The 25025-nt window shown below is 31.2% G+C and overlaps 2 protein-coding genes and 2 long non-coding RNA genes across 8 annotated transcripts; 2 read left to right on the top strand and 2 right to left on the bottom strand.

Moving 5' to 3' along the window:
* Window positions 1-1650: 1650 nt before the first annotated feature.
* On the bottom strand, window positions 1651-8874 carry LOC122631119. Its single transcript, XR_006327625.1, has 3 exons — window positions 8761-8874; window positions 3016-3550; window positions 1651-2802 (listed from the first exon to the last, which is right to left on the bottom strand). It is a non-coding gene; the product is annotated as an uncharacterized LOC122631119 (long non-coding RNA).
* On the top strand, window positions 6065-11287 carry LOC122631118. 2 transcript variants are annotated; one of them, XR_006327624.1, is made up of 4 exons: window positions 6065-6252; window positions 9712-9998; window positions 10267-10493; window positions 10913-11287. It is a non-coding gene; the product is annotated as an uncharacterized LOC122631118 (long non-coding RNA). The 2 variants fall into 2 exon arrangements; XR_006327623.1 differs by lacking the exon at window positions 6065-6252 and having other exon boundaries at window positions 9055-9998.
* A 5456-nt stretch (window positions 11288-16743) lies between these two features.
* Window positions 16744-20336, top strand: LOC122631016 (sodium-independent sulfate anion transporter-like). 2 transcript variants are annotated; one of them, XM_043816186.1, is made up of 9 exons: window positions 16744-17078; window positions 17185-17339; window positions 17672-17969; window positions 18231-18543; window positions 18647-18808; window positions 18881-19021; window positions 19167-19312; window positions 19489-19683; window positions 19761-20336. In XM_043816186.1, the coding sequence occupies exons 1-9, from the start codon at window positions 16944-16946 to the stop codon at window positions 20022-20024; spliced, it is 1809 nt and encodes a 602-aa protein (XP_043672121.1). In that variant the 5' UTR covers window positions 16744-16943; the 3' UTR covers window positions 20025-20336. The 2 variants fall into 2 exon arrangements, with proteins under 2 accessions (XP_043672121.1, XP_043672122.1); XM_043816187.1 differs by having other exon boundaries at window positions 19769-19945.
* Window positions 20337-20575: 239 nt separating this feature from the next.
* Window positions 20576-24798, bottom strand: LOC122631015 (myb-like protein D). 3 transcript variants are annotated; one of them, XM_043816182.1, is made up of 6 exons: window positions 24506-24798; window positions 23895-24052; window positions 23303-23710; window positions 23064-23227; window positions 21095-22963; window positions 20576-20971 (listed from the first exon to the last, which is right to left on the bottom strand). In XM_043816182.1, exons 2-6 carry the CDS (start codon window positions 24005-24007, stop codon window positions 20676-20678), a joined length of 2850 nt encoding a protein of 949 aa, XP_043672117.1. In that variant the 5' UTR covers window positions 24008-24052; window positions 24506-24798; the 3' UTR covers window positions 20576-20675. The 3 variants fall into 3 exon arrangements, with proteins under 3 accessions (XP_043672117.1, XP_043672120.1, XP_043672118.1); XM_043816185.1 differs by having other exon boundaries at window positions 23895-24012; XM_043816183.1 differs by having other exon boundaries at window positions 24576-24798.
* Window positions 24799-25025: the final 227 nt, after the last annotated feature.

The following is a 25025-nucleotide window of genomic DNA, read 5'->3' as shown; positions in this document are numbered from 1 at the left end:
TGACGCATATTATATGAATGCGAACTATATGCGTGCAATTACCATTATAAAAAAGGGATTTATTTTTATAAAAAAAGAGAAAGGATGTTAGTAACATATACTGATAGGATTTTTCCTTGATTCGTGTCCTTGATATTAACATTAGTTTCATCGATAATACGAATCGCCTTCTTTTTATCGCATTGTTTATTTTTCCGCACCAATGCTCTTATATCGTCTTTTTCATATTTTTTATTTCACATAAAGTTAGAAAAAAGATGAATTTCAAAATAAGAAAATGGAAGATAACTGAAAGCGATTTTTTATCTTATCAGTCAAGATACGTGTTTTCATATGAAAATCTATAGGTATCATTCAAAGGTATTTCCTATTAAATATTATTAACATTATGAAATAGAAAAATGTCACAAGATATTGTAATACATTTCCAAATATTTCAAAACGAAACAACTCTAATGAGATAAAAAGAAGAAAAAGAAAAGGGAAACTAAAGACTTGACGAGAGGGCAAAGTTACAATGAACTAGTAACACCCAGTACAAGTCATTCTCCTTTTTTTTTTCAACACAATGCATTTCTTTTTTTTTCTTTCTTTACAGTTAAGGTCGGATGATCGTTAAGGTTGTTCATTCAATATCGTTCAAGATGTGCGTGACTTTAATATCAACGAATGCAGGAAAAAATGAACTAACAGCACATTAGAAGAACTTTATTTCTTTTCTCGATTTATCGTATCGGTGTATATGGTAGTATAGGTACGTTTACCCCTCACGTGCTGTCGGAGTTGACGATCAACCATACCTGCATGAAATTCATGTGACGTGTTGAAAGGAGTTATTTCTTAAGTTCTCCTGGTCACAATTTTTTCCCAATATTAATGATCAAAGGCTCATTCGAAAGATAAAAGTTTTTTATACGAGATAATCATGTTCGATTTTTGAAAAACGTTATTTTCTTTGCAAAAATCACGTTTAAAAGCAGGTAAATTTCAAGAGTAATTTTCACGTAAGTAAAAGCCTGTTTTGAAAATCTGAAAGAATCGTCTCAAATTGATCACAGGAAGAGAACTCCTTTAACCAAATTACCAAAGTCCATGTTTGACTCATGGAGGACGGCGAAAAGGACGACGGTCAGTGGCCGATGCGACAACAGTTCGTTCAACTTCGCGGAGGAAACGCATGGAAGAGGAGAACAAGAGGAAAAGGAAGAAGAACTGAGTTGGTGGAAGAAGGATAGGAAAAAAGATAGATAGACGAAGGAGTTCGCGAGATCGTCTTGTGGGCGGTCACGTGCGAACAAGAGATCACGATCAAACCGTTGCTTTCTTTCGTCGGGTTGGTTTTACTGCAAAAGAAACCACGATGATTATCATTATCATTATCAACGATCATCGACGGTAAGAACCGGCGCTCGCACGATGTATATAACGAGGCGCCTCGTGGGAATTTTGTATCTGCACTTTTATTTTTTATCCTTTTATTTCGTTTTATTTTTATTATTCTTCTTTCTTCCCTTTTCTTTTATCCCTTTTATATCCAGCACGTTCGCGTTAAGGTTAAATGCTACGAGGCGAAGGGAAGTGCAACGGAAGCATTTTATTTACTAGATACCGATACTTCCTTTTGCTCCTACGTGTGCCTCGGGGTCGTATTATTTTCACGGAGGTTATTTTTTTCAAGGGTGATTTACTCCGATAAAGAAATTTTTTTCGTCGTTTATTCTTATATTAAATATTTATTATTACGATCGGTCATTAACTTATTTGTTCATGTTGAGAATACAATATTAATTCTTATCGCAGTTTTTAATTTTTTGATTTCCACATAATATCTTCGTTTTCCGTCACGTAGGTGATTTTACTCGAGAGTTTGAACGTGGTGGGCGTTTATGATATTATATTTCGATATCAAAAGTAAACTCTTCAATTTAACGTCTAAAGCTTCTCATATTAAGAAAGAAGAAGTTTGAAAATCTTAGAGAATTACCGGAAGAAAGTGGATTCATGTGATTTTATCGTCGACGGATCTCGAAGGATAGAATCGTTATAGAGTACGTATTTCTTATAAGTATCAAAGAGGAAACATTTATCAAAAAAATTCTTTCTCGGGTGGAACGAAATCTCGAAATTAGAATAGAAAATGTTTAAGCAATAAAATTGAATGATAATCTAGAGTTTGTACATTATACATCTATACTCGGTAAGTATTATATTATGATTATCATAATTAATATTAATTATTCTCGGTTTAAGCGTTATGATAACTCATTTAAGTTTTAGTTACTTTAGTTTTTTAACTTTAGTTACGATCTTGTTTCATATACGCAAAATAAACACATAGGGAGAGTGAGAGAGGGACAGGAAAGTAGAAAGAGGATCGTACAATGGACCGTATCTCAAGATGCGCTTACCATAAATGTCGACGGTGAAAAATTCTGACGGCACGTTTTACCCCCTTGTTGTTCAGTGACGATTATGGCAATCCCCTGTCCTGTCTTGTGGATTCTTGTGGGGAGGCAACGAAGGAAGGAAGGAAGATTGAATTAACGAGCTGCGGAATAAAGCGCGGAAGTACGTCCTTCGGTCCTATCCGAAGGGAAATGCTCGAACAAACGAAAGAATGCACGAGAAGTATCCATGAATTATTCCTTCTCTCAAGGGACAACCGATTCAGACGTCCTTACGATTTTTCTCTCGATGCGGAAGAATCAACCTTCTTCTCTTCTTCTTCTTTTCTCTCTTCGTTTCCCTCTTTTTCTGTAGATTATTTAGTACTCCTCAAACCTTCGTGCTCCTTGTTACCTACTAAAACAAGAACTGGATAGCATCAACTTTCGCGACTTTATAAAATATTATAATGATAAAAAAGTTTCTCGGACTTTGTTTTGTCTAATGCAAAATGTTTGCGATATAATTATACAATCAATGAGAGTACATATCCGATGATGAATCCGATGAGTAACGAATGGAAATGAAAACTGATAACGCACGCATTCTTTCTTTATCTCTCTCATTCACCTTGTATCGAGAAACTCGAAGCGGTATTTTTCTTTGGCGGGAGCTCTTGAAAGCAAGCAGAACTTGTAAATAAGCCGGACTACCTCTTTGCATCTCTTTGCATTTTTTCTCTCTTCTTTCTTTTCCCATCCATTCGTACGAACGTTTACCACCTTCCTCTCTCATTCTCTTCCCTTTTCTCTCTTTTTCTTTCTCTCTTTCTTTCTCTCTCATCTCAACTCAGATTTTTGCCATTCCGAGACTCCTGTGATTCAGGTTCCCTCGCACGTACGTTGCGAATGTACCTACACCAAATGTAATTAACGAAGCGGGTGACAAAAATAAACCTTCTACCTTACCAAGTTTAAACAAAAATTTAACTTTCCTGCACCTGTACAATTTACCTCCCGCACTTACAGATATACAACTATGCCTGAGTAAGTTTAATGGCCTTTGTTTATTACCGAGTTACTCTTGGGGTTGCTTTAACGTTACTCTTTTCTAAGAATCTCGTCGTTTACTCCGTTTCACCGTTCCTGGGTTTTACGCAAAGAAGCTGAGAAGATAAAGACCATGTTATTAGCGATGTTTCTTGAAATTCTTTCGTTCTCGCAAATTATACGTCAAGACTTTCTTCTCCTTTTCGAATATTTTATTATTTTTACACTCCGACGATTTTTTTCAATTTTTGTTCATCAACTTTTTCGATCTCATTATTCACAACAATGCGAAGAAACGATTCTGAAAAGATTCTTTTCTTGAATCAAGGTAAAATACGAGAACAGATGTCGAACGATTTAAAGTAAAGTTTAGTCCAACAAAAAAGGACTGCCTTTTCCGGCCGCTAATTTGCCATTCTAACGATGCTTGACGATATGTAAATTTTGGTATCGTACGTTCTCTAAACATCTTCAGGTATAAGGACGTGTAATCAGTGTCTGTCGTCAGGATGAAAAGAAAAAGAAAGAGAAAGAAAGAAACAGAATCTTTTGGTTAAAATAAGACAAGATGACAGGAGATTTATACGGTGGCAAAAATGTAACTTGTTTTCGTTCTCGCATGAGATATCATGTTTTACGATCGATCGGTTTACCGCTATTTATCGAGATGCTGATCACGATTGAAAAAAAAAGAAAAGAAAAGACTTCCCTAAGAGATTCAAAATACACGTACATCATGTTTGAAAACAAGTGTTAGGAATGAATTCGTAACCTTAAAGATGCGTAAATGACGTATATTTGTTTAATATATTTCAAGATATCCTTTTTCGATGCCGAAGAATACCTTTTGCGTTTTCACCGCATCAGAATTTTGCAATAAACACTGTAATTATTGCATGAAAGATTGAAAGGAGCAAGGCTGTGAGGTAAAGGAAATGAGGAATCAATCGACTCTTGAATTCGAGGTCATAAAAATATTAGGACGAATCACGAAATTTATCCTTATAAACATTCTTTTTCTTTACCAAAAATAGTACATAATTTAATACAAGACATGATATCGACCCATCATCGTGTTAACCATCTCCGAAAATTAATTTGTCCATTATCGTTTTATCGAGTGTCTAATTGCAACGACATTATGACTCTCATGGCACATTAATCCGTATACGCGAGGTTGGGTAAAGCCCAACGATTACCATAACTCCTAATTAAGCGAGTAGCTTTCTTTCTCTCTCCTCTTTCCCTGTCTCTCTCTCTCTCTCTCTCTCTCTCTCTCTCTCTTTCTCTCTGTCTTTCTCTTCTTCTATTTTTTTTCTCCTTCTTAATGTCTGATAAAAAAGCTTTCGTACCGACGAAAGAATTCTCGCCACGAGAGATAAAAGTTTTCCGTGTGTAAAACAAGCCAAGATAAACGGCTAATTAAAGTATCTAAAAAATTAAAAAAAGAAACCATTGAGCCTTTCTAAGAACAGCTTTGCAACTCGTTAATAACATTTCTCGAATGTGATAGTCTTCAAAAAATGAATCATTTGTCACGTTTTATCGTTTTTAAATTAAAATTAATTCATAATCGATCGTTAACAATGAGTTTTCTATTTTTCAAGGAAAATGTTGTCTCTTGATTAAATGTTCGTTCTCTTTTGATATATATATATTTCACGATGATACGAGAATTGTTAAGTGTCACTAACGGTAAATAATTTAAGTAATAGAATAAGGAAAACGGAGAGACAAGAAAAGGCTAAGAATGATTCTGGCACTAACAAAAATCAATCGGTTAAATCGTATAACCGATAGATTCTACGGGTCGAGGAACGCTTTTATTCATTTATTCCGCGCACACCGGACCTTCCTTCGTGAAAGATTCATTCAACATTCTTCACATTTTTCACGGTGTCGTTAGAATCCGCAGCCGCGATACAACAGTTTTTCGTTCTAATCCATTCGAGCGATCTGAATGGCCGAGTGATCTCATAATTCTTACTATGAGCTTGGAACGCTAGAAATTCATCATGGCGAATTACCAGCGTAAAAATCATCTTCAAACGTAATTCCTCCTTTCTTTATTTTTTTTTTAATTTAAAGATATGATCTATGTAAAAAATGAATCCATAAGAAAATAATAAATTTGATAAAACGACAATTGTTTTGTTGTAAAAATTCATTCGATGTAGAATGTTCTTCCGATGAGTAATACCTATTAATTGCATTCTTTCGTGTGCATGATAATATGTCTAATGATAACAATCTTACGAAAGAATCGATTTTTACATTTGTTAAAATATTTAACTTTGTTATTTAAGAATAATATAACGTATTATCAATGAAAATTCTATCTTTTCTTGCTGCAGAAGAAATCAGCGAATTAACAAATTTTGATTCTTTATCGAATAGAATGTAAATTACTTTGTTATCTATTTCTTTCTAGTTTTTCCTTTAATTTTACGTTACTTATATATTTTATTTGATTTTTATGTGTTCTTTGTTATTCCTTCTCCGGTAATTTCGATCTATCGATATACCAAGGTCGACTGAATCACGACTAATCATGGCTATGCTGTCTTGCGTCCGGTATTATTAACGTCAGTAACATACCGTCTAACTTAAGAGTAGCTTGTCCTGCTACTCTTTTCTCAAAGTATATTTCAAAATTCTATCGAACCATAGAATGATAAATATGTTCCTACATATAAGTGAGAATAAAATACTAGTGTAAAAAAGAGAGAATTGTCTGATATATTGATAAAAAAGAACTGTCTACGAAATCGTTTAAGGATACGTGTTCATTTATGACGCAAGAAAATTCTTCAAGAAAGTAAGAAACGATTGAGATTCGAACGTTAATATGACGTTATATCTTTTTGTATCTTTTATTGTCATTTCTACAAAACACGTATGATGTTTATATCTGATTAATATAATGGAGGAATGACAATAACATTTAATTAATATTGCCAGGGAACGATATCCTGTTGCAACTGTACGTTCATATTTTCGATAGTTATACGTTGTAGTCATCAAACATTTCTAATACCAGATTTTACAACTAAACTTTTTCCTCAAGAAATAAAAACGTAAAATAATAATTAGTTGTAAATAAAGTAAAAGAAGTATCGAAGACAATATAATTTTCAATTTTTATATTGGTACATAGCCACAAGAACAGAGAGAAAAAGAGAGAGAGAGAGAGAGAGAGAGAGAGAGAGAGAGAGAGAGAGAGAGAGAGAAAGAGAAAAAGTAATTTTTGGTATTTTGCCGAAGGCAAAAAGATTAATCAATATGACGTATCTTGAACAACTGCTTTGCAAGTTCCGCTTGAATTACTAATGACTGCTATCTTCTTTTCTATTTTTTTCTCGTATATCGATATAAAAAGTCCACCGTTGTAAACATGGCGTCATTATTGCGATACATACGATTAATATAACGGAACGAAATAAATGAGCAAGCGAGAAATATCGATACTAAGTAAAGAAAGAAAAGGATAGAAAGAAAGAGAGAAATGTGAAAAAATGTTAGACATATCGAGAGCTTGATTTTCGTATACAACCCTTTGCAAAGTTCTGATAAATTATAATAATTCGTTAATATATTATACTGAATGAGATAGGACCACGTGCGAAAACATGATAAAAATGCTAAACAGCGTGTTCAACTGTGTTACTACGAAAGAAATAGCACAGATTAGGCTGATCGATTGTCGAGGATTATTAAATAATCAATCAGAATTGTTTTTGACATTAAAAATGTCCAAAAGAGAAAATATATAGAAAACTATCTTATTATTTCTAGAAATAAATTCTATCATTAATTGTAAATAAGTAAATTATGTAAGTTCTATTTCCGAATTCTTTAATAATGATAATAACTTATGTCTGAAATTACTAATTTATGTTGACGTTATGAATCACTTTAAAACGATAAAATGGCAAAAATTTACTTCGTTCGTCGATGTCCTGAATCGCATCGAGCTGTAACAAGATTTACGGTAGTTTATTAGTTAAGTGCTTTCTATAAAAGCACGCTAATGAGATCTCACGCTAGCAAGATTAGTGCATCTCTCTCTCTCTCTCTCTCTCTCTCTCTCTCTCTCTCTCTCTCTCTCTCTTTCTATTTGCAGTTACAATATCTCTAGAACTATTCCAAGAATATTAAATCATTTTAACGAGCTCAACTTTGTCTTCTCAAGATTCCTTATTATAGTTACTCCTTATTATAGTTATACGAAAGAGAAAGAGACAGAGAGAAAAGATCGATTTGATGATATAAATTATATTGTCACGAATCCTTTCATCTTGCGTCTTATAAAATAAACTATCGTGAATATTATCAGCAAATTTCGTACAGTAAGTTCGATAAAATCATCGATCAAATAAATTTCCAACAAGATATCAACATGAAGTTTCGAACATTAACCACTTTAATAAACACGTTAAAACGCAGATACCAAAAGCAAACAAAGAAGAAATGTACGGCGATGGTGCAAGACCAACAACGAATATAAATATGCACCGTGTCGGATCAGCTTTGCCCGATGAAATTTATTTAGTCACGCGTACTCGGTTACTTGAACGTTGCATTGGACGACGACGACGACGTCGTATCAACTTTTGGACAAAGTATAACGGAATATTCTTACGAACGACTTGACTCGGAAGAGAAAGAGAGAGAGAGAGACAGAGAGAGAGAGAGAGAGAGAGAGAGAGAGAGAGAGAGAGAGACAGGAGAAGAGAAGTAAAAAAAGTCAAACGATGACATTTGCATCTTGGAGTATCAGGCCCAGGGCCGGTTTCGGCAAGTCATTCGTATTCAAAAAGTTGACTATGCACCAACAGTCATGAAAGGTTGGGATCTTAAAACCTCGAGCTCCTATCGAAATTGATCTTAAAGATCAACGATGTCTACAGCGTGACATATTTATTAAAAAGTGTATTAATGTCAAAGAAATTCCTTATATAATTGTATAATTTGATTTCCGAATCTACCTGTCCTTCCTGAACTAACAGGTTTACATAAGATCTATTTAATACCATATTTAAAATTCGATTATGTCAGATGGAAATAATTGGATCTACGATGTTATCATTTTGATAGAAAAGAAGTTGAATTTTATCGGTATTCATTTTTAATGGACGGAAGTGTTGAGAGATGAATTACAGATCGAGATTAATGATCATTGATTATCTTTGAGAGTCTTCTTTTCTCGAGCATCTCTATTCTAATAAAAATAAAAAAAAAAAAGAAAAAAGAAGATAGATTTGCGTATTCGTTCGTGAGAACTTGTCAGATCTCTAATTTTATTTCAGATGAGGAAGAAACCAACCAACTCGTGAATGTGAGAACTTGTTACTCAGCATTTTCATCCCCTTTTGCAGAGATTTTTTTCTGAAGTACCGTACATCCTGATGAGATGTCCGTTCGCTTACTGGCGATATATTTTTATAATCGTGTCGAGGTTTTTAGTTCGGTAGTTTTTTTCTTGCGATCCTTAATATATCCAGCGCTTAAAGCAGTCGACGTTTATCTTAAGATAATAAAAACTCATTGCCATTATTTTTTCGATCCTGCTTATGTTCACTGTAAATTCAGAAAAATGCTGAGAGAAATATAACACTAGAATATTATTGCTAATGGTATTATATAAATATTTGTTTATATAATATGAAAACGTTTCTTATTCATATAATTTTGTCAAACTTATAAAATAAATATAGCTACTAATAAGAAAAGAAATATAGGTACCTATTACGTCAACTACGAATGATAAAAACTATTTTCGACGATGACAAACGACTCCGATTTTGGGAATATCCGTTCGATCGATATCGTAGACGTTTGAACGAAGAGGCGAATGTAAAAATGAAAGAAGTAGGATAGGTTGTTAGGTCGATGACGAAAACACTTTTATGACGACAATACTCTCGCGAATAACGGTACATCGAAAATGATTTTGTGGGTCCTCCTGCTCGACTATTTCAGGCTGATAAAGAAGTATGACACGAGCTCACGTGCAAATTAGTTGCAAAGGTGGGCCCTTCTTTTTCTCCTTCTCTTCTTTTTCTTTTATTTCTCTTCTTACTCTCTCGCTCCTTCCTTTTTCTTACCATCCTTTTGGGGATTCCGCCGAGAAAGGATAACGTTACTTCCAGATTCCTTCGCCGCCTCTCGTTACAACGGTCGGCACGATTTTTTTTCAAGCAGCCACGAAGAAAGGGGTGACAGAAAAGAACGCGATGAAAGTTAACCTTCCTTCCTTCTCTTTTCCGATACGCAGAGGAAGTCGTCGTCATCGATCGTTACGATCAACCATCTCCACCTACTTCTCTTCCATAACGTATACACAAGTTCGCATAATCGAGTGGGTGTGTCCGATAAGGAACGAACGAAACAACGACAAATCCATTGACACACATTCGAGGCTGAGGACGACGACTCGACTCAAAATCCAGACAACATAGAATTCCATTCGTGAAGTTTCTTCCGGAGATACTCGTCGAGATTCCTTTTTGCTTTCTCAAGCTTTTATATAATCTCGACGCTTACTCCAAACGATTTGATAATGTAAATATGTCAAATATCTATATATTTAGTTTGCGAGCAATCAATTGATAACTTAGTTACTTAAATGTTTATAAATTTGTTGCTTTTAATTATGAAATACTGTATCGTTTTTGTGTATATACTATGATTTATAGATATTTTAGGAATCCTAGGATAGAATGATTAAATTTTTAGATTTAGTTTAATTAAAAGTAACAAATAGTGGATATATCTGTGTATATTAGGATTATATTAACGAAAATCCCTGATAAGGCATCTTTTCTCACAGGACGGTGAGAACAGCCAGAAGTTATTTTTAGGTATGCCCGATGCGGTTTGTTGAGCGCACGTACTTGGCAAGGATGCTGCATTACGGGTCACAGGACCTGCGCGAGAAACACTTGTAACGAAGGAGCCAATAAGGAAATTCGAACCGGTGTTGATCACGTGGTATGGATCATGTGGGGATTTTATGGAGCGGCAGCTACGGTTAACCACTGATTCGACTACCTTTTGGTATTCCCTTCATTGAATATCAATTACATTTCACCTTATCTTTCTTTCTCTTTTCCTCTATTTTCTTAAACTTGTATATAAAATTAAACTTACTAAAGACCGGTAGAATACATTTCTTTTTTTTATAAACGTTAATATCCGAAATCGATATTATATATATATATATAATTAACGATAATACAATACTATTAAAGAGAGCGTTTAAACAAAATGTTTACTTATGTAGGACACTATTCTAACGCTTTTATGTACAATGAATATTGTTTGTAGTATCGATAAATTGCGATATCGTTGGATAGTTTTTATGAGAAAGAAAGAAAGAAAAAAAGAGATAGAAATAGTCGACCATCATTCACGTATACTCATGTTCGTCCTCCTTTAATGAGACAACTCTTTAAAGAAACTCTTTGCTGTTTCAGGTAAATGAATGAACGAGATTCAAAGATTTATATAGCCGTGTTGTATTCATGATACGTGGTTCGAGTCATGATACGATAATGAATCGCGAGCGAATCTCCAACGATCGAAAGTGATTTTCCTCTTCTCTCAATTGCATCCTCGCCTTCTTTGGGCGTTCAAGTATCAAATTAATCGAGCGTGTAGTGCAAACGAGTACTTGTAACTATCTATATACGAAGTCTATCGAGCGTGAAGTTCGAAAAGATTTCGAATCGAGAATCACGCACACTTAGATGATGCAATCTGCTTATCTAGCTCTTTCAATATAATATATTTTACATTTGTACATTTTTATACCATTTTCTAAAAATTTATTGACATTTTCTTCGCAGCTAGATAATTGTTTTATTTATTTTCATTATTCCTTCCATTATCATGGATCGAGTTTCTTCCTAGTAAATGGACACGTGAAGCAAAAGAAAAATAAGAAAAATGAAAAACACAAGATAAAAAAAACATGATTATTTTGAATTATATAGAAATTAGAAATTGTATAAAAATCATAGCTAAATTTTAAAAGAAAACATTTTTTTATGAAACTGTAATCTTTTCTATAATATTAAATTAACAATTTCTGTATATTAATATTCAACGAATTTTCAATTGGTCAACGGAAAGTAGATATTATTAGCTTATATCGTGGGTTATAGGGATTAATAACGAATACAGAAAAATAAAAAAGAAAGAGTGTAACGCGTAATGTTCTCGCTTGTAGAAGCAAAAGTTATTAAATTCGCAACAAACTGTGGGTACTGTGTAATTTGGAACACGTCGTTCGAAGATAAGGTGTGCCTAAGTCAAGCCGATCGACTGGATGAATATAAATTTTGGTATAAAAGACCTTGGCCTAGAGGATCCACTCACCGAAAAAAAATTCTTTCCTCTATCTCCCTCCTTTATTCTCGATACCATCATCGATCTTCGATCTTGAACTTGATCTTACCCGATCTCCCCTCTCTTATCTGTCTATCTTTCTCCTTCTCTCTCTCTCTCTCTCTTTCTCTCTCTCTTTTACCTTACCAACTTCGTATACCAGTTCGTGCGAAGTCAATAAATATAGTGGCTTACGTAGGCAGAAGGAATTTATTTCAAGACGGTCATTATCCCTTCTATTAGTTTCTTCAGGCGATGTTTTGTACATTTAGAAAAAGATCGTTGACTTTTGTTAAGCGAAATATAGGTTCGGACTTGCCGTTAAACTTACGACCCTTTCCTTCCTCCATTTCTACATTCTCTCATACGTTTCGTTTTCTTATTCACAATTCAACCCTTCGATTTCTTCGATTTCTGTGAGAGCGGAAAAAAAGAGAGAAAGAGAGAAAGAGAGCGTTAAAAGCCCGATCCATACTCAATTACCGCTGTTATTTACGAATATTCTTATATCATTTCTCTACGATAAGCAGACGGGCTTTTATATCAGATATTATTATGGGATCGTAATTAAATGAAAGGCTATTATGACTTGACGCGACTCAAAGAAAAGTTTTTCTCTTTTTCGTTTACGAACTTTAGTACCCAAAAAAATAGATATATAAAGATAGTTTTATCTCTTCTCTTTTTTATTTGTTAATAATTTTTTATCGATGTTAAACGTAATTCATTTTATAATATACTATACTAATATACTATATCAATATACTATAATATAAAATATTAATTGTGATGTAAGAATTAACAAAAACGTTTGATATTATAGATCAGCACACGTACATTGAAAAAAAGAAACGAAACTCGTTAAATATTCTATTATCGTTGGCACGGCATATTAGAATGGACTAGGAGCAACCTTGACAGCAAATATTATCCTTGTGTCCTTTTAACTCATCGGACATGTTAGAATTAATAAAAATAAATTAATGATTCTCTCGAAAGAATTAATAATGAGTCACACATTTTGTTGAACGAATAATAGTATCTTATTTAAATATAAAATAAGTACCAAAAATAAACGCAGATCGAAACAATATTGAGCATCTATAAAGCAATATATCGACCTTGAGGATACAGCTTTTCGATTCTCTCTTTCTTAGTGAGACCAATGAACTTGAAAATTGTAAGATCTAATTCCATGCTTCGTGCTTTATTAATTATACTTATTTACCTGAAATGTAGTATTCATGTTATTTTCTTTCTTGAGATCTTCTCGACGATTATCGTCGACCGGAAACGATCTGATCTAATGCGCGTTAAAAAGTCTAAATGGAAAGAAACATTTCAACGTTAATGACATTGTTCGTACAGTGTGATTCGTTCTAAAGGTATATCTAATACGTCTACGTTTGAATTTTTTCTTTCACGCTTCTTCATCATTCACCATTTCCGCTACCATCTTCTCTTATCTTTTTTTTCTACATCTACATACTTCTGTAAGTTTTCTTTCAAACATTTATACTAACCTTGAAAATGATGATTTTAATTTCTTTTCTTCAGAGAAAAATAATAAAAATATATACATATAAATAAACAATTGAATTCAAAATCATTAATTTTAAAACAGCAAATATCTATAGTTACATTTCTAACTCTTTTATGCATATATGGTTTCAGGAAATATTACTATTTAAATAAGGATATTAGTTTCCGTTTAAAATTAATTTTTCTAAATTTATCACATTATTCGCTTTTAATACAAAGATTATGGTTTATAGGGATCACTGCTGCTACCTATCCATAAAATAAGTTCGTTTCTGTATCCTGTTCAACGAACGGTAAAACACGAAATGATTGATCAAATAGACAGTAAACTATGCTGCCATCTTTCCGAAGATAGTTTCATCTTTTATCAAGAATTAAATCTTCTTTTTCTTTCATGTCGATATTACAGAATTTGTTTTTATCTCAATTTCTTTATCACATAAAAATACATATATATTATAGTCAAATATACAAAATGCATATATTTTTTCTTTCTATGAACTAATTAATACAATATAAAAAGGTTTATTATATACTTTTTATCGTTGCTAAAACAGAAAATTATTTTATAGACTATTTTCTCCGTATTTACTTAAGAACTTAGATCACTTTGTTTAGTCTTCTAAGAAAGTTATTTAATTACAAAAGATATTGAAATATTTTTATAATTAACTATAAGTTTAAAACAGATAAAAAGTGAGAATAAAAAAATTAAAATTTGCAACCAAGGATCTAAAAATTTAGCGATAAATATATCTTCAGAAAGACTAGCATGTAACTATTGAAATTACCTCGTCCTTTAAGCGATACGCGAAGAAAACGTGAAAGATATAAATGCAAATTTTACGATCTTGCGGTTGGCGCAAGTAGAAATTACTGGAAAAATATTTTCCTGTTTGATTTCTCTAAAGACAGAACAACATTCTTTAAAATCTATAATATGGTTTAAACATTTATCCGTTTGATAAAGACGACGATCTTCCAAACTTTATAAGCAACGCAATAAAATACAATTTTTATCTAACATAGAAAACAATTCCTTTTATTGATATACTTTTCTTTACATATTACACAACTTCTTGAAGTTTACTTTTAAAAAAATAATGGTGCCATTATTTTTATCTCGACACTTCTCATACTGTTGCAAGGCATTATTAAATATAAAAGTTTTATTTGGTCAATATGTCCGCATCGCTCTGCGAATTATATAACAATTTACATATGTTTCTTGGAATTATACGAATAATTATCTACAAATGTGAAATAAGTTTACATAACTACATACACACATTTACGTGTATATCTATAACCTTGGCTGATTTCAATTGATGTGGATAGCCTTTCCGATATAATTTCTTTTTTATTAATGTTACGTATTTACTCTCCTTTTATTCTCTCCTTATATCCAATAAATATTATAAATAACGATAAAAATTGGTAAAATCGAACAATTTCTTTATAAAATAACTTTTATTTTAATAAGTAAAAAAGCAAAAAGAACGAAGGTTATACAAGTTGATATTTATAAGTGGACGATCTAAAAAGATACGTGTAATGTTTATTCGCGTTCAAGAACATCCAATACATATATACGTCGTCCTTGTGATTGCGTTTACCTGCCACACATAGTAAAGAAGAACGCAAGAAGAATTTAAATGAACTTGAATTAACTCAACATAGAACATCGACCCAACCGTGGAATCGCTACTACAGTTTACTTTACAAGGAAGTAACTCAGTAAAATTTAATTCGAAGAATTATTGCTTAACGATAATTTTAACATTATAAATCAAAAATATAAATAAAACAGAAGCGTCATTATAAAAATATTTATAAAAATAATTGATACATAAATACTTCGTCTTAGTAATAATATAATCTTTTCCTCGTTAAATTTAAAAAAAGAAGTTTGTAACGAAACATCTCGTGTTAACCAGGTCAATGGACCATTATTATGACTCTTTACTATGCTATTATCATTTCGAGAATTATTAAACTAACAAATATATACATACATATATATACATATATATATATATATATATATATATATATATGCAATATATACCTGGTCTGAAACACTTAATATCGTTACATTATTAAGTGATAGCATTTTACTTTCGTATTAACTAGTGATTTTTGACATAATTATACAAAAGATAAATTATTTATAGATACTTGATTTATATTTGAATGATATGCGAAATTTATAAGGAAAGATATAAATTAAAGTATAGAAATCATGTTAAAGGCTGAAACGTGTTTACTTGTTTTATTAACGCGAATTGCGAGAAAAATATCGTTTCTCAGTATGTGGTTTGTTCATAATATAAATCTCATTGAAAAACAAAAACCTGAATAAAAAATAAACCTTTATCGTGTTATCGTTAAATGGGATTATAATAAATATTTCTTTATAAATATTCTCATGTATAAATTAAACTATTCCAATCACCCATGTGAAAAGAAAAGGAAATGTAGTGAATAAGTAAGAACCGGAAATATCCAGAATTTACAAAAGCACGGAGGCGTGGAAAGGGAGCAATTTGACGAAATCAACGATGATCCTCGTTTCCGTCAGACACGACGGACGATGACAATAATGACAATGACGACGATAACGAAAACGACGACGCATGCGTAACGTTTAAATACTCGTCGCGTCCAGATGTTGAAGCACGCGGAAGAGAGGTGCGCGTCAATCGAGAAAAGCTATAGATTCGATCGGTCTGCCGAACAGGTAGATCGCACAAAGTACAGATCTTCGCTAAAGATTTCGAGTTTCGTGACGTTCAAGAATAACAATTATTGAAATCTTTTTTTCTTCGATTTTTTCTTTTTTTTATTTGAGGCCATCTAATACCCGTTTTGTGACTTTTAAGAGAAGAACAAAACAGATCTAGAAGAGGAACTATCGGTATAGTTATGGTTCTGTAAAACCAGACGAGTTTCATGGAGTATTTGCAATTCTCAGAGATCGGTGGGAAAGAATCAGTGATAAATCGCTAAACTATCTACATTTTATAATTTCGGCAAGTATATACATATATAGAAATATATTTAGTTTCGATCAGCAAAATTTGTCGTAGTTTCTTATTGACCATAATTCATTACATGTTATCAATTAAAATCAAATTTAATTCATAACTTAGTTAAATTAAAATAATATCGATAAAATTCGTTTTGCTCTCATTAATCATTTACCACCTGCTTTAAGCACAGTTAAACGTAGTTTACCGAGTGTGTCGATCTTAAGACGCGCAAATTGTTCCATACAAATTGGTTAATTAGAATTGTTTCCTTTGTCGGACAATTAAAACCTCCGCTTTAGTCGTTAGTACAGTAATCCTAACATTGGCGATTATTTTTCAAGGCACGATTAAAAATCCTTTCCACTGCGTAGTTGAAGAAGATCATTAACAGTCGGTGATGCTTCTTTATCGTCGATTCTATCACGGTTCAACAACGAGCTACGGCTGACACTGAATGTCGTCGTAACGTTAGGAAAGAAGAAAAAAAATAATCATCCTATTCATTTACAAAGGGCAACGTAACGAATGTAATCGACTAACAAACATGACTGGGATCAGCTTTGAAAAAGTAATTAAGGGAAGAATTCCTCTCTTAAAATGGTTACCTCTCTACAGAGGCAAAGATGCGCTCGGTGACCTCGTTGCTGGTCTCACAGTCGGACTGACCTTGATACCTCAGGTACTTTCAAAAGCATGTTTATGTTTTAAAGTTACGTGAACGATGTATACATAGTCAAATGATTTAACATGTACTTTGTTTTTTGGATTTAATCATTACTAATTAGGCGATAGCCTATGCAGGATTGGCTGGCTTAAGTCCGCAGTATGGCCTTTACAGTGCGTTAATAGGAAGCTTCGTTTATATCGTTTTTGGTACTTGTAAAGAGGTCAATATCGGTCCCACCGCTCTAATATCCTTGCTGACGTTCACTTATGCGAGGTAAGAATGTAAAAACACTTTTCTTTCAAAAAACCTTCTCATTCGATCCACTATTATTTCTATAATATACTGTTCGAGAACAAAAAAAAAACACGTACTAATACTACATCAGACAGAAAGATATCTACAACGTAAAGGATAGATAAATGAAAGCATACGAGAATTGTTTGCTTAAATTAAGTATCCTAAAAAATGCATTTACTTTCTTACCTTTCAACTTTGTAAATGAATCGTTGATCCTAATAGATATTTCTCGTTGATCTTAATAAAATATTTCACGATAATTAAAATACATCACTATATCGAAAAGTATAAGAATTATTATTTTTCAGGGGAATTCCAGAGTATGCAATTCTTCTCTGTTTTCTATCAGGTTGTGTAACCATTATCTTTGGTATTCTGCGGTTAGGATTCTTAGTAGAATTCGTGTCGATACCTGTTGTTGCTGGGTTTACATCTGCAACGAGTCTGATAATCGCTTGCAGTCAAATCAAAGGTCTGTTGGGCTTGAAAATACACGCCGAAAGTTTCTTGGATATATGGAAGGAATTGTATAATAATATCGGCCAAACGAGACTGCCAGATCTTATTCTGTCTTGCTGCTGCATTTTCGTTCTGCTACTTTTAAAAGTTTGTATATATTATCAACAAGTATACATTCATAGATTGTACTTACATATGTTCTAACACAATCGTATATGTATACAATCGATGTTTGTGCGAGCTATTTAAAAAAAGATTCTGTTGTTTGGTATTTACATACGAAAAGAACTTGAATCAATGAATCCGACAAATGGTTGTTGACGCCATCATTCACGACGGCACTCAATTGTAAAGTTACTTTTATATTGCGTCTACTTCGAAGATCTTATTCCTAACTTTTTATTGCAGATTCTTAAGGATATCAAGTTTCGAAATCAATTCCTGAAAACGTTCTTTTGGTTCCTAGGAACAGGCAGAAATGCTCTTGTTGTTCTCCTTTGTGCAGTAGCTTCATATATTTTTGAAATTCGGGACGGAGCTCCTTTCCTTCTTACAGGACATATCAATGCTGGCTTACCACGAGTGGAATCCCCATCCTTCACGATAACCGTTAGAAATGAAACTCAGACTTTCCTCAATATTTGTAAACATTTTGGCTCTGGTATTATTGTTGTGCCATTGATCTCTATTATCGGGAACGTTGCCATTGCCAAGGCCTTCTGTAAGCTTTTAACATACTATTTTTTGTTTATTCTTTCTTCTTTATAAATTTAAATAGAAACATGTTTCATTCTTCAACGTGTTTACATAGACTTTTTTTTTAGCACGCGGACAAACTCTGGATGCCACGCAAGAGATGTTAACTTTAGGATTGTGTAATGTAATCGGTTCATTTTTCCAATCCATGCCAATTACTGGTTCTTTCTCAAGAAGTGCTGTAAACAATGCCTCAGGTGTAAGAACTCCATTAGGTGGACTTTATACAGGTACGTTTTTGAAGTTTCGGCGATCTAATAGATAATATATTTTTTATATTAATCGATCGACATCGATTCTAGGTATTCTGGTCATACTTGCCCTAAGTTTATTGACACCGTATTTTTATTACATACCTAAAGCTACTTTAAGTTCGGTTATAATAAGTGCGGTCATATTTATGATAGAAATAAATATAATACGGCCGATGTGGAGAAGCAGTAGTAAGTATAACAATTTGATCCATGATAATTGTTAATTAAGGATTAATATAAATATGTTCTTATTATATATACACACATACACGTATACATATATACATATAGAACATATTACATACATTTATTAAATCCTTATTTGTTTTTAAAGAAAGAGATCTTATTCCGGCTTTCATCACATTTTTCGCATGCTTGTTCGCTGGTGTTGAACTAGGAATTTTGATAGGCATCGCGATCGATCTACTTATATTAATTTATTTCAATGCACGACCAACCATGTACATTGAATATAGAAATGTAAGTAAACAAGAATGATTATGAATAATATATAAGCTCATAAAATATACAGTAGGGGGGACTTAATTATTTGCACGGTATGTACATATTCCTATTGTAGGCATACTCATAAACTCATATATTCATATACTCAATATTCATATATATATATTTTTTTCTTTTTTTTTTTTTTGTAGAATCCCATAGCGAATTACGTTCTCGTTCGTCCTAGTGCTGGACTTCTATTTCCCGCTGTTGATTACCTGAGGATATACTTGACTGAAACGTTGAATGATGATAAATATAAAAAATCATTAAAACATTCAAAAAACTTAAAATATATTGTACTGGATTGTGGATATATCGATAAAATCGATTTTACTGCAGCACAGGTACATTAATAGAATATACTTTCTATTTTTATTTATTTATTTTTTTTCATAAATTGAGTTTATCCTTTTTTTTTAAGGGCATTAGTACTCTGATCAAAGATTTCAAAGATAATGATCGCTTCTTAATATTGTTACGACCAACTGTAGAAATTTTACAAAGTATACAATCTCTTATCAATGAATCGATCGTTACTGCTAAAACAGACGTGGAGTTGTTAACCATTTTAAAAGAATTCAATGAAATGAAATGCATAGATTCAGAAAGCTATGCCATACCTGATGATTTTAAAAGAAAGACTGTCGTCGATATGAGGGACGAATTTGCAAGTACAAATTTGTGATTTATTTTTTATCAATCCATCGATAATAATAAATACGACACCGCTAAGTATTATTCCTCGCATAATCTCCAACAGGCTTGTTTTATAAACATAATAATGAATACTATTAAAGAATACAGGTGTAATACAATATCTTACAATCAATAATTTTATTTTTTCATTACAAAATGTGTACGGTGTATAAACTATATAATAATTAATAACAATGTTTCATATAAACCAAAAGAAAAACTTAATGATTAGAAATACTCATTTGTATATTACTTTATAACAAAGTTTTTATACGTTAAATATAATAGAACTTTTTTGTTATTTTTAATCTATTTAATTAAGTTAATAATTGTGAGCACAACGAAAAATGAAAACATTTTTAAGATACAGTATTTTATAACATAAAGTCATGTTTTTACTACAAAAATATAGGACCTTGCAGAAAATACTGTTACAAAAGAAATCTTTGTTTATATTTTAATAAAAATTTTGAAAAAAGTTATTCACAAATATATAAAATGATTTTTTTATTATTAATCACAAGACATATCTTACTGCAAAGTCGTGATAAACATATTACTAAAGTCTTATGTAGAATAGAATACTGATAATAAAAAATTGTATACTATACCAATTATTTGAAAGTAAATAATTATATCATTATGCTTTATAGTTTGGATGGCTCTGTTGTTTGATTGCCTTTTTTCCACAATCAGATTTTGCATTAGACATATATTCTTTAGAAATATAAGAGCGTTCATTATATTTCTTATATGGGAAATCATAATTCGGACCTGATTCTTTTCTCCTACTATACTTTGTTTGAGGCTTTACAGTATTAATATTTATAGGCAAACCACCTTCATAATTCATACATGCTCTTGGTGATATTATTGGAAGATTAGTAATTTCTTTATCACTTAAAAACTCACAATCCTTTTTTTCTTGCTTAGAATCTGGATAACATTAAAAAATTAAAGCTTTGCAAGAATAATAAAGATTTCATTATTAATACAACATATATTTCTAAGATTAGATATGTGTTCTTTTTAAAAATTTATGGATACTTTTTTATTTACCTATCTTTTCCTGCATAATAACTCCTTGTGTCTGTAAATTAATACCGTATGTTTCATTACTATGTGAACTTCTATCATTATACCAAGAATTAGACATAGGCCTCCCATTTCTTTGCAAGTTTTGTTCATAAGAAGTTTCTGCCTGCATAGAAGTAGGTATTGATCTTGCTATAGCAGGATTCTTGTACATCATATCATTTGATGGTGAATGATTACAACATAAATTACAATTACATAGATGAGAATTTGGTAATAATGATACTGGATAAGTATTAGGTAAATTCCAATTTTGTGAATGTGGTAAATAATGCTCATTCCTACATACAAAGCAAGAATTCATAAAATATGAATAACTCATCCCATATCTATGTAAGTTAAATTGCTCTTCTTGAGCTGTCATAGGATGTACACAAAAACCTGGCTGTGGTCTAATCATATTTGGATTACTACAAGGTACTATGTTAGGCATCTGATATTGTAACATGTTTGTATTTTTTGTACTTGTGTGTAAAACGTTTGGATTTGACATAGAACTTGTATTCAGTGAATTATTCTGCATAATTGGTATATTGTCATATCGATTTAAATGTATTGCATTTGCATCAGAATGGGATACATTAGAATTATATTTGGATAGAGTGGTATTTACAGGACAACCTGTAATAAATTGATTAGGGATGGAATGAATATAGTTTTGGTGTGAAGGTGTCTGTTGTTGATAGATATTTTCTTGTGAATGCTCATAAGCATACCAAGTATTATTAGAAGATATATTATCAAATTGTCTATTACTATCACAGAAGTCATTGTGAACACTTTCCTTAATATTTGATTGCAAATTGGACAAATCTTGTAAGGATGGATTAGTATATATCGGTTTTTGTTCTATGCATTCATTAATGGAGTGTTTATTTGGCAAATTTGGTATAATACTTTCATTAGTTTCTTCTACTTCTTTAAAAAATGCATTTATTTTTTTATTTACTGTATTAAACACTAATTTGTCATTGATACATTCGTCAATACATTGCTCTTTCAGGATTGGTATTTCTATAGCTTGCTCACCTTTTAATATCGTATTCTGTGCTATATTCTCATATTTATTATCTGCATGAGAAGTTATTACTTTTTTACTTGGACCAGAATGTTTTTCCTGTACATTAGATAATTGTGCAGTTGTTTGCAATTGTACTAAACTAGATGAATTTGAATCATTCTTTTTCTCCTTAACTGTACATTGTGTAGTTTTTGATGAATTATTATATACTTTTGATATAGACTTATTTTCTGCTTTCTTGTATGAATAACACGCACGATTAAGTTTAGTTTGTTTATTGATATTATTTGAAGGAGTAGTTTTCTCTTCACTTTCTTTAACATTTTTATTAGTATATCTTGATATAGATTCTGAAGAAGGTTTTATATTAGATTCTTTTTTTGACTGTAAATTACATTTACTTTTCAATTCTTTGGAGGTATTTAAAATAGATTGATTTGGTTGATAATCTTTTTTATCTTGAAACTTTTTACTTATTACTACTGGCTCATTTTTAAGTGAATTCTTTATACCATTTTTGAATTTAATGTCAATGTTTTGTTTTGAAATTTCGTTTTTAGATTTATTAGGAACATTTATAAAAGCACTCTTATTTCGTACTACCTTTTGTATTTCTTTTTCTTTAAGGGGCTGCTCAATCTGATGTTCATCTGTTTTCTGAGATTTGCAGGCAACATTAGAAGTCTTTGATAAATTAGTGGCACGTGTATCCTTTTTAGTAATATATGTCTTATCTAGATTTTTTGAATTAATTGAAGAATGTTTTTCTTGACTTAAACTAATGTTATTACTTCTTACTTCTTGATCGTCATCTAATAAAGTATATATAAAATAAGATATTTATATTACATTTATTTTTACTATTGAAATCATAATAAAAATTTTTATATAAAAATAAATTATTTTGGTTACCTTTTATTAATAATGTCGTCGTCTCTATATCAGATTTTGAGTTAGATTGTTTTATAGTATTCAATTTATCATTATTATTCTTATCGTGAACATTTGTTTGATTTATTTTATTTATTTTGTCTTGTACTTCCAATGAAACAAGAAGATTACACTCAGGAGTGTTTCTAATTATTAGAACATACAAATGTACACAATTTGATCAATATGTGAAATTTTTACTAATTGTATGATGAACTTACTGTTTTGTATCCTCTGATGCAATACATAATGCATTGCACTTGTCCTTTTTTTGTTCCTCTAACCTAAGCTGTATTTCCAATTGTTCTGTGATTAAACTATCATTTGTAGCCATATCCATTGTTTCTTCTTTCTTTAATTCTTTTAGAACTAATGTTTGTTTATTTAAATGTGAAGAATTTATTTTCTTTTTTAATTGTAAAGTAGATATTATATTTTTTGATACAACTGATCTTTCAGTTATGTCACTTTCAATGTCAGAATCACATTTATTGTCATGTTTTGTTAAAACAATATTGGTCGAGTTTGCTAGTTCTAAATTATTATTTATAGAAGTACGAACGAACTTAACCGTCTCAAAATCTTCTCTTAAATTGTTTATGCTTTTCTTAAGTGTTCTTGATTTTACACTGTAATGCAATAAAATTTTATAATTTTGTACATATATTTCTTTTACATATATTTTTAAAAACATTTTACATCATATGTTAAAAAAACCCAACAATTACACAAAAATTAAATTTGACAAAATAATTAAACAGAACAAAATTATAATGCATCCAAATACTTGAAAAATAAAAAAATTGAACATACTGGCCTGGTAAAAGTGTATTATTTTTTAGCCACTGCATATTATGTAACTTGCTAATTACAGTTACTTGCTGTGTTTTAGATGTATTTTGTAAAGTTCTATTTTGAGATTCCATTTTACCTGTTGTATGGACGATTTATGACAATATTGGTTATAATTCCTAACAAATACAACCAATAAGAGAATCAGTTTAAGTTAGTTTTACATAAAATTAACATCTACAGAGTTATTTATAATATAAGAATAATACATAATAACACAAGATAAAGAAATATAAACAAAATGTAAAATGAAAACACTTTAGGTCAAACAAAATATACACATGACAATATCTTCGACATAAAAGGTGAAAATTCGTATTGATATCAACGGATATTCAGTTTGTATTACAAGATATTATTATATATACTCATTAATACATAAATTAATAATACGAAAATGATACAAATAATATACACCATAATAACAATTAATAATAATAAAGTAATATAAATTAAAACGGTAAAGTGCGTCATATGTCAAGATAATGAAAAATACGACGTAATATGATAATGTTTCACTCATATTTTTGAATTATACGAATGAAATAACCAATAGTATCTTTTGTTCTTACCATTTAATACTGGACCATCGAACACGCTTATTATTTAGAAGTTTTCAATAACGAAATTCTTTATTCTTACGTTTTGAAATTCTAAAGATCGGATGCTGTACAACGTTGAGACGCCATTACTTTTGTTACTCTCTGCTTACTTCGCTGATACCGACTAACACGTAAATTCAAACTCACTCATATATCGAAGAATTTATACAGTACGAAAGGAACGTTATTTCTTTTAACGTATATAATAAGTTAAAATTTTAATTCTTTATAGAAAGTTAACATTTAACGACTCGAACACGACAACTGATCTTCGCTTACTGTTTGAAATATGAACGATTGAGAAATTTCAAACTACGATTCATTCATTGGTCGCAGCTGATCACAGGTCTGTCCAATTATATTGAAGATTAATTTCATTGAATGAATGAATTATAGATCTAAGATGTAAATTAAAAATATCAACCGCTAAAATGCGAATAAAAATAATAATGTAGGATTTAACTAATTTATTTACTAATTAATATCCAGT

This window comes from Vespula pensylvanica, chromosome 8, assembly GCF_014466175.1.
Source record: "Vespula pensylvanica isolate Volc-1 chromosome 8, ASM1446617v1, whole genome shotgun sequence".
Lineage (NCBI taxonomy): Eukaryota > Metazoa > Arthropoda > Insecta > Hymenoptera > Vespidae > Vespula > Vespula pensylvanica.
This window is presented reverse-complemented; position numbering and strand designations above follow the sequence as displayed.

Excerpts from the sequence above, each read along its gene's own strand:
- LOC122631016 (XM_043816186.1), top strand. The coding sequence starts at position 16,944 with ATGACTGGGATCAGCTTTGAAAAAGTAATTAAGGGAAGAATTCCTCTC. Across the intron at positions 17,970-18,230 it reads TCGTTCTGCTACTTTTAAAA|ATTCTTAAGGATATCAAGTT; the intron begins GTTTGTATATAT and ends TTTTTATTGCAG. Across the intron at positions 19,022-19,166 it reads GCCGATGTGGAGAAGCAGTA|AAAGAGATCTTATTCCGGCT; the intron begins GTAAGTATAACA and ends TTGTTTTTAAAG.
- LOC122631015 (XM_043816182.1), bottom strand. The coding sequence starts at position 24,007 with ATGGAATCTCAAAATAGAACTTTACAAAATACATCTAAAACACAGCAA. Across the intron at positions 23,711-23,894 it reads AATACACTTTTACCAGGCCA|TGTAAAATCAAGAACACTTA; the intron begins GTATGTTCAATT and ends ATTGCATTACAG. Across the intron at positions 22,964-23,063 it reads GACGACATTATTAATAAAAG|ATGACGATCAAGAAGTAAGA; the intron begins GTAACCAAAATA and ends ATACTTTATTAG.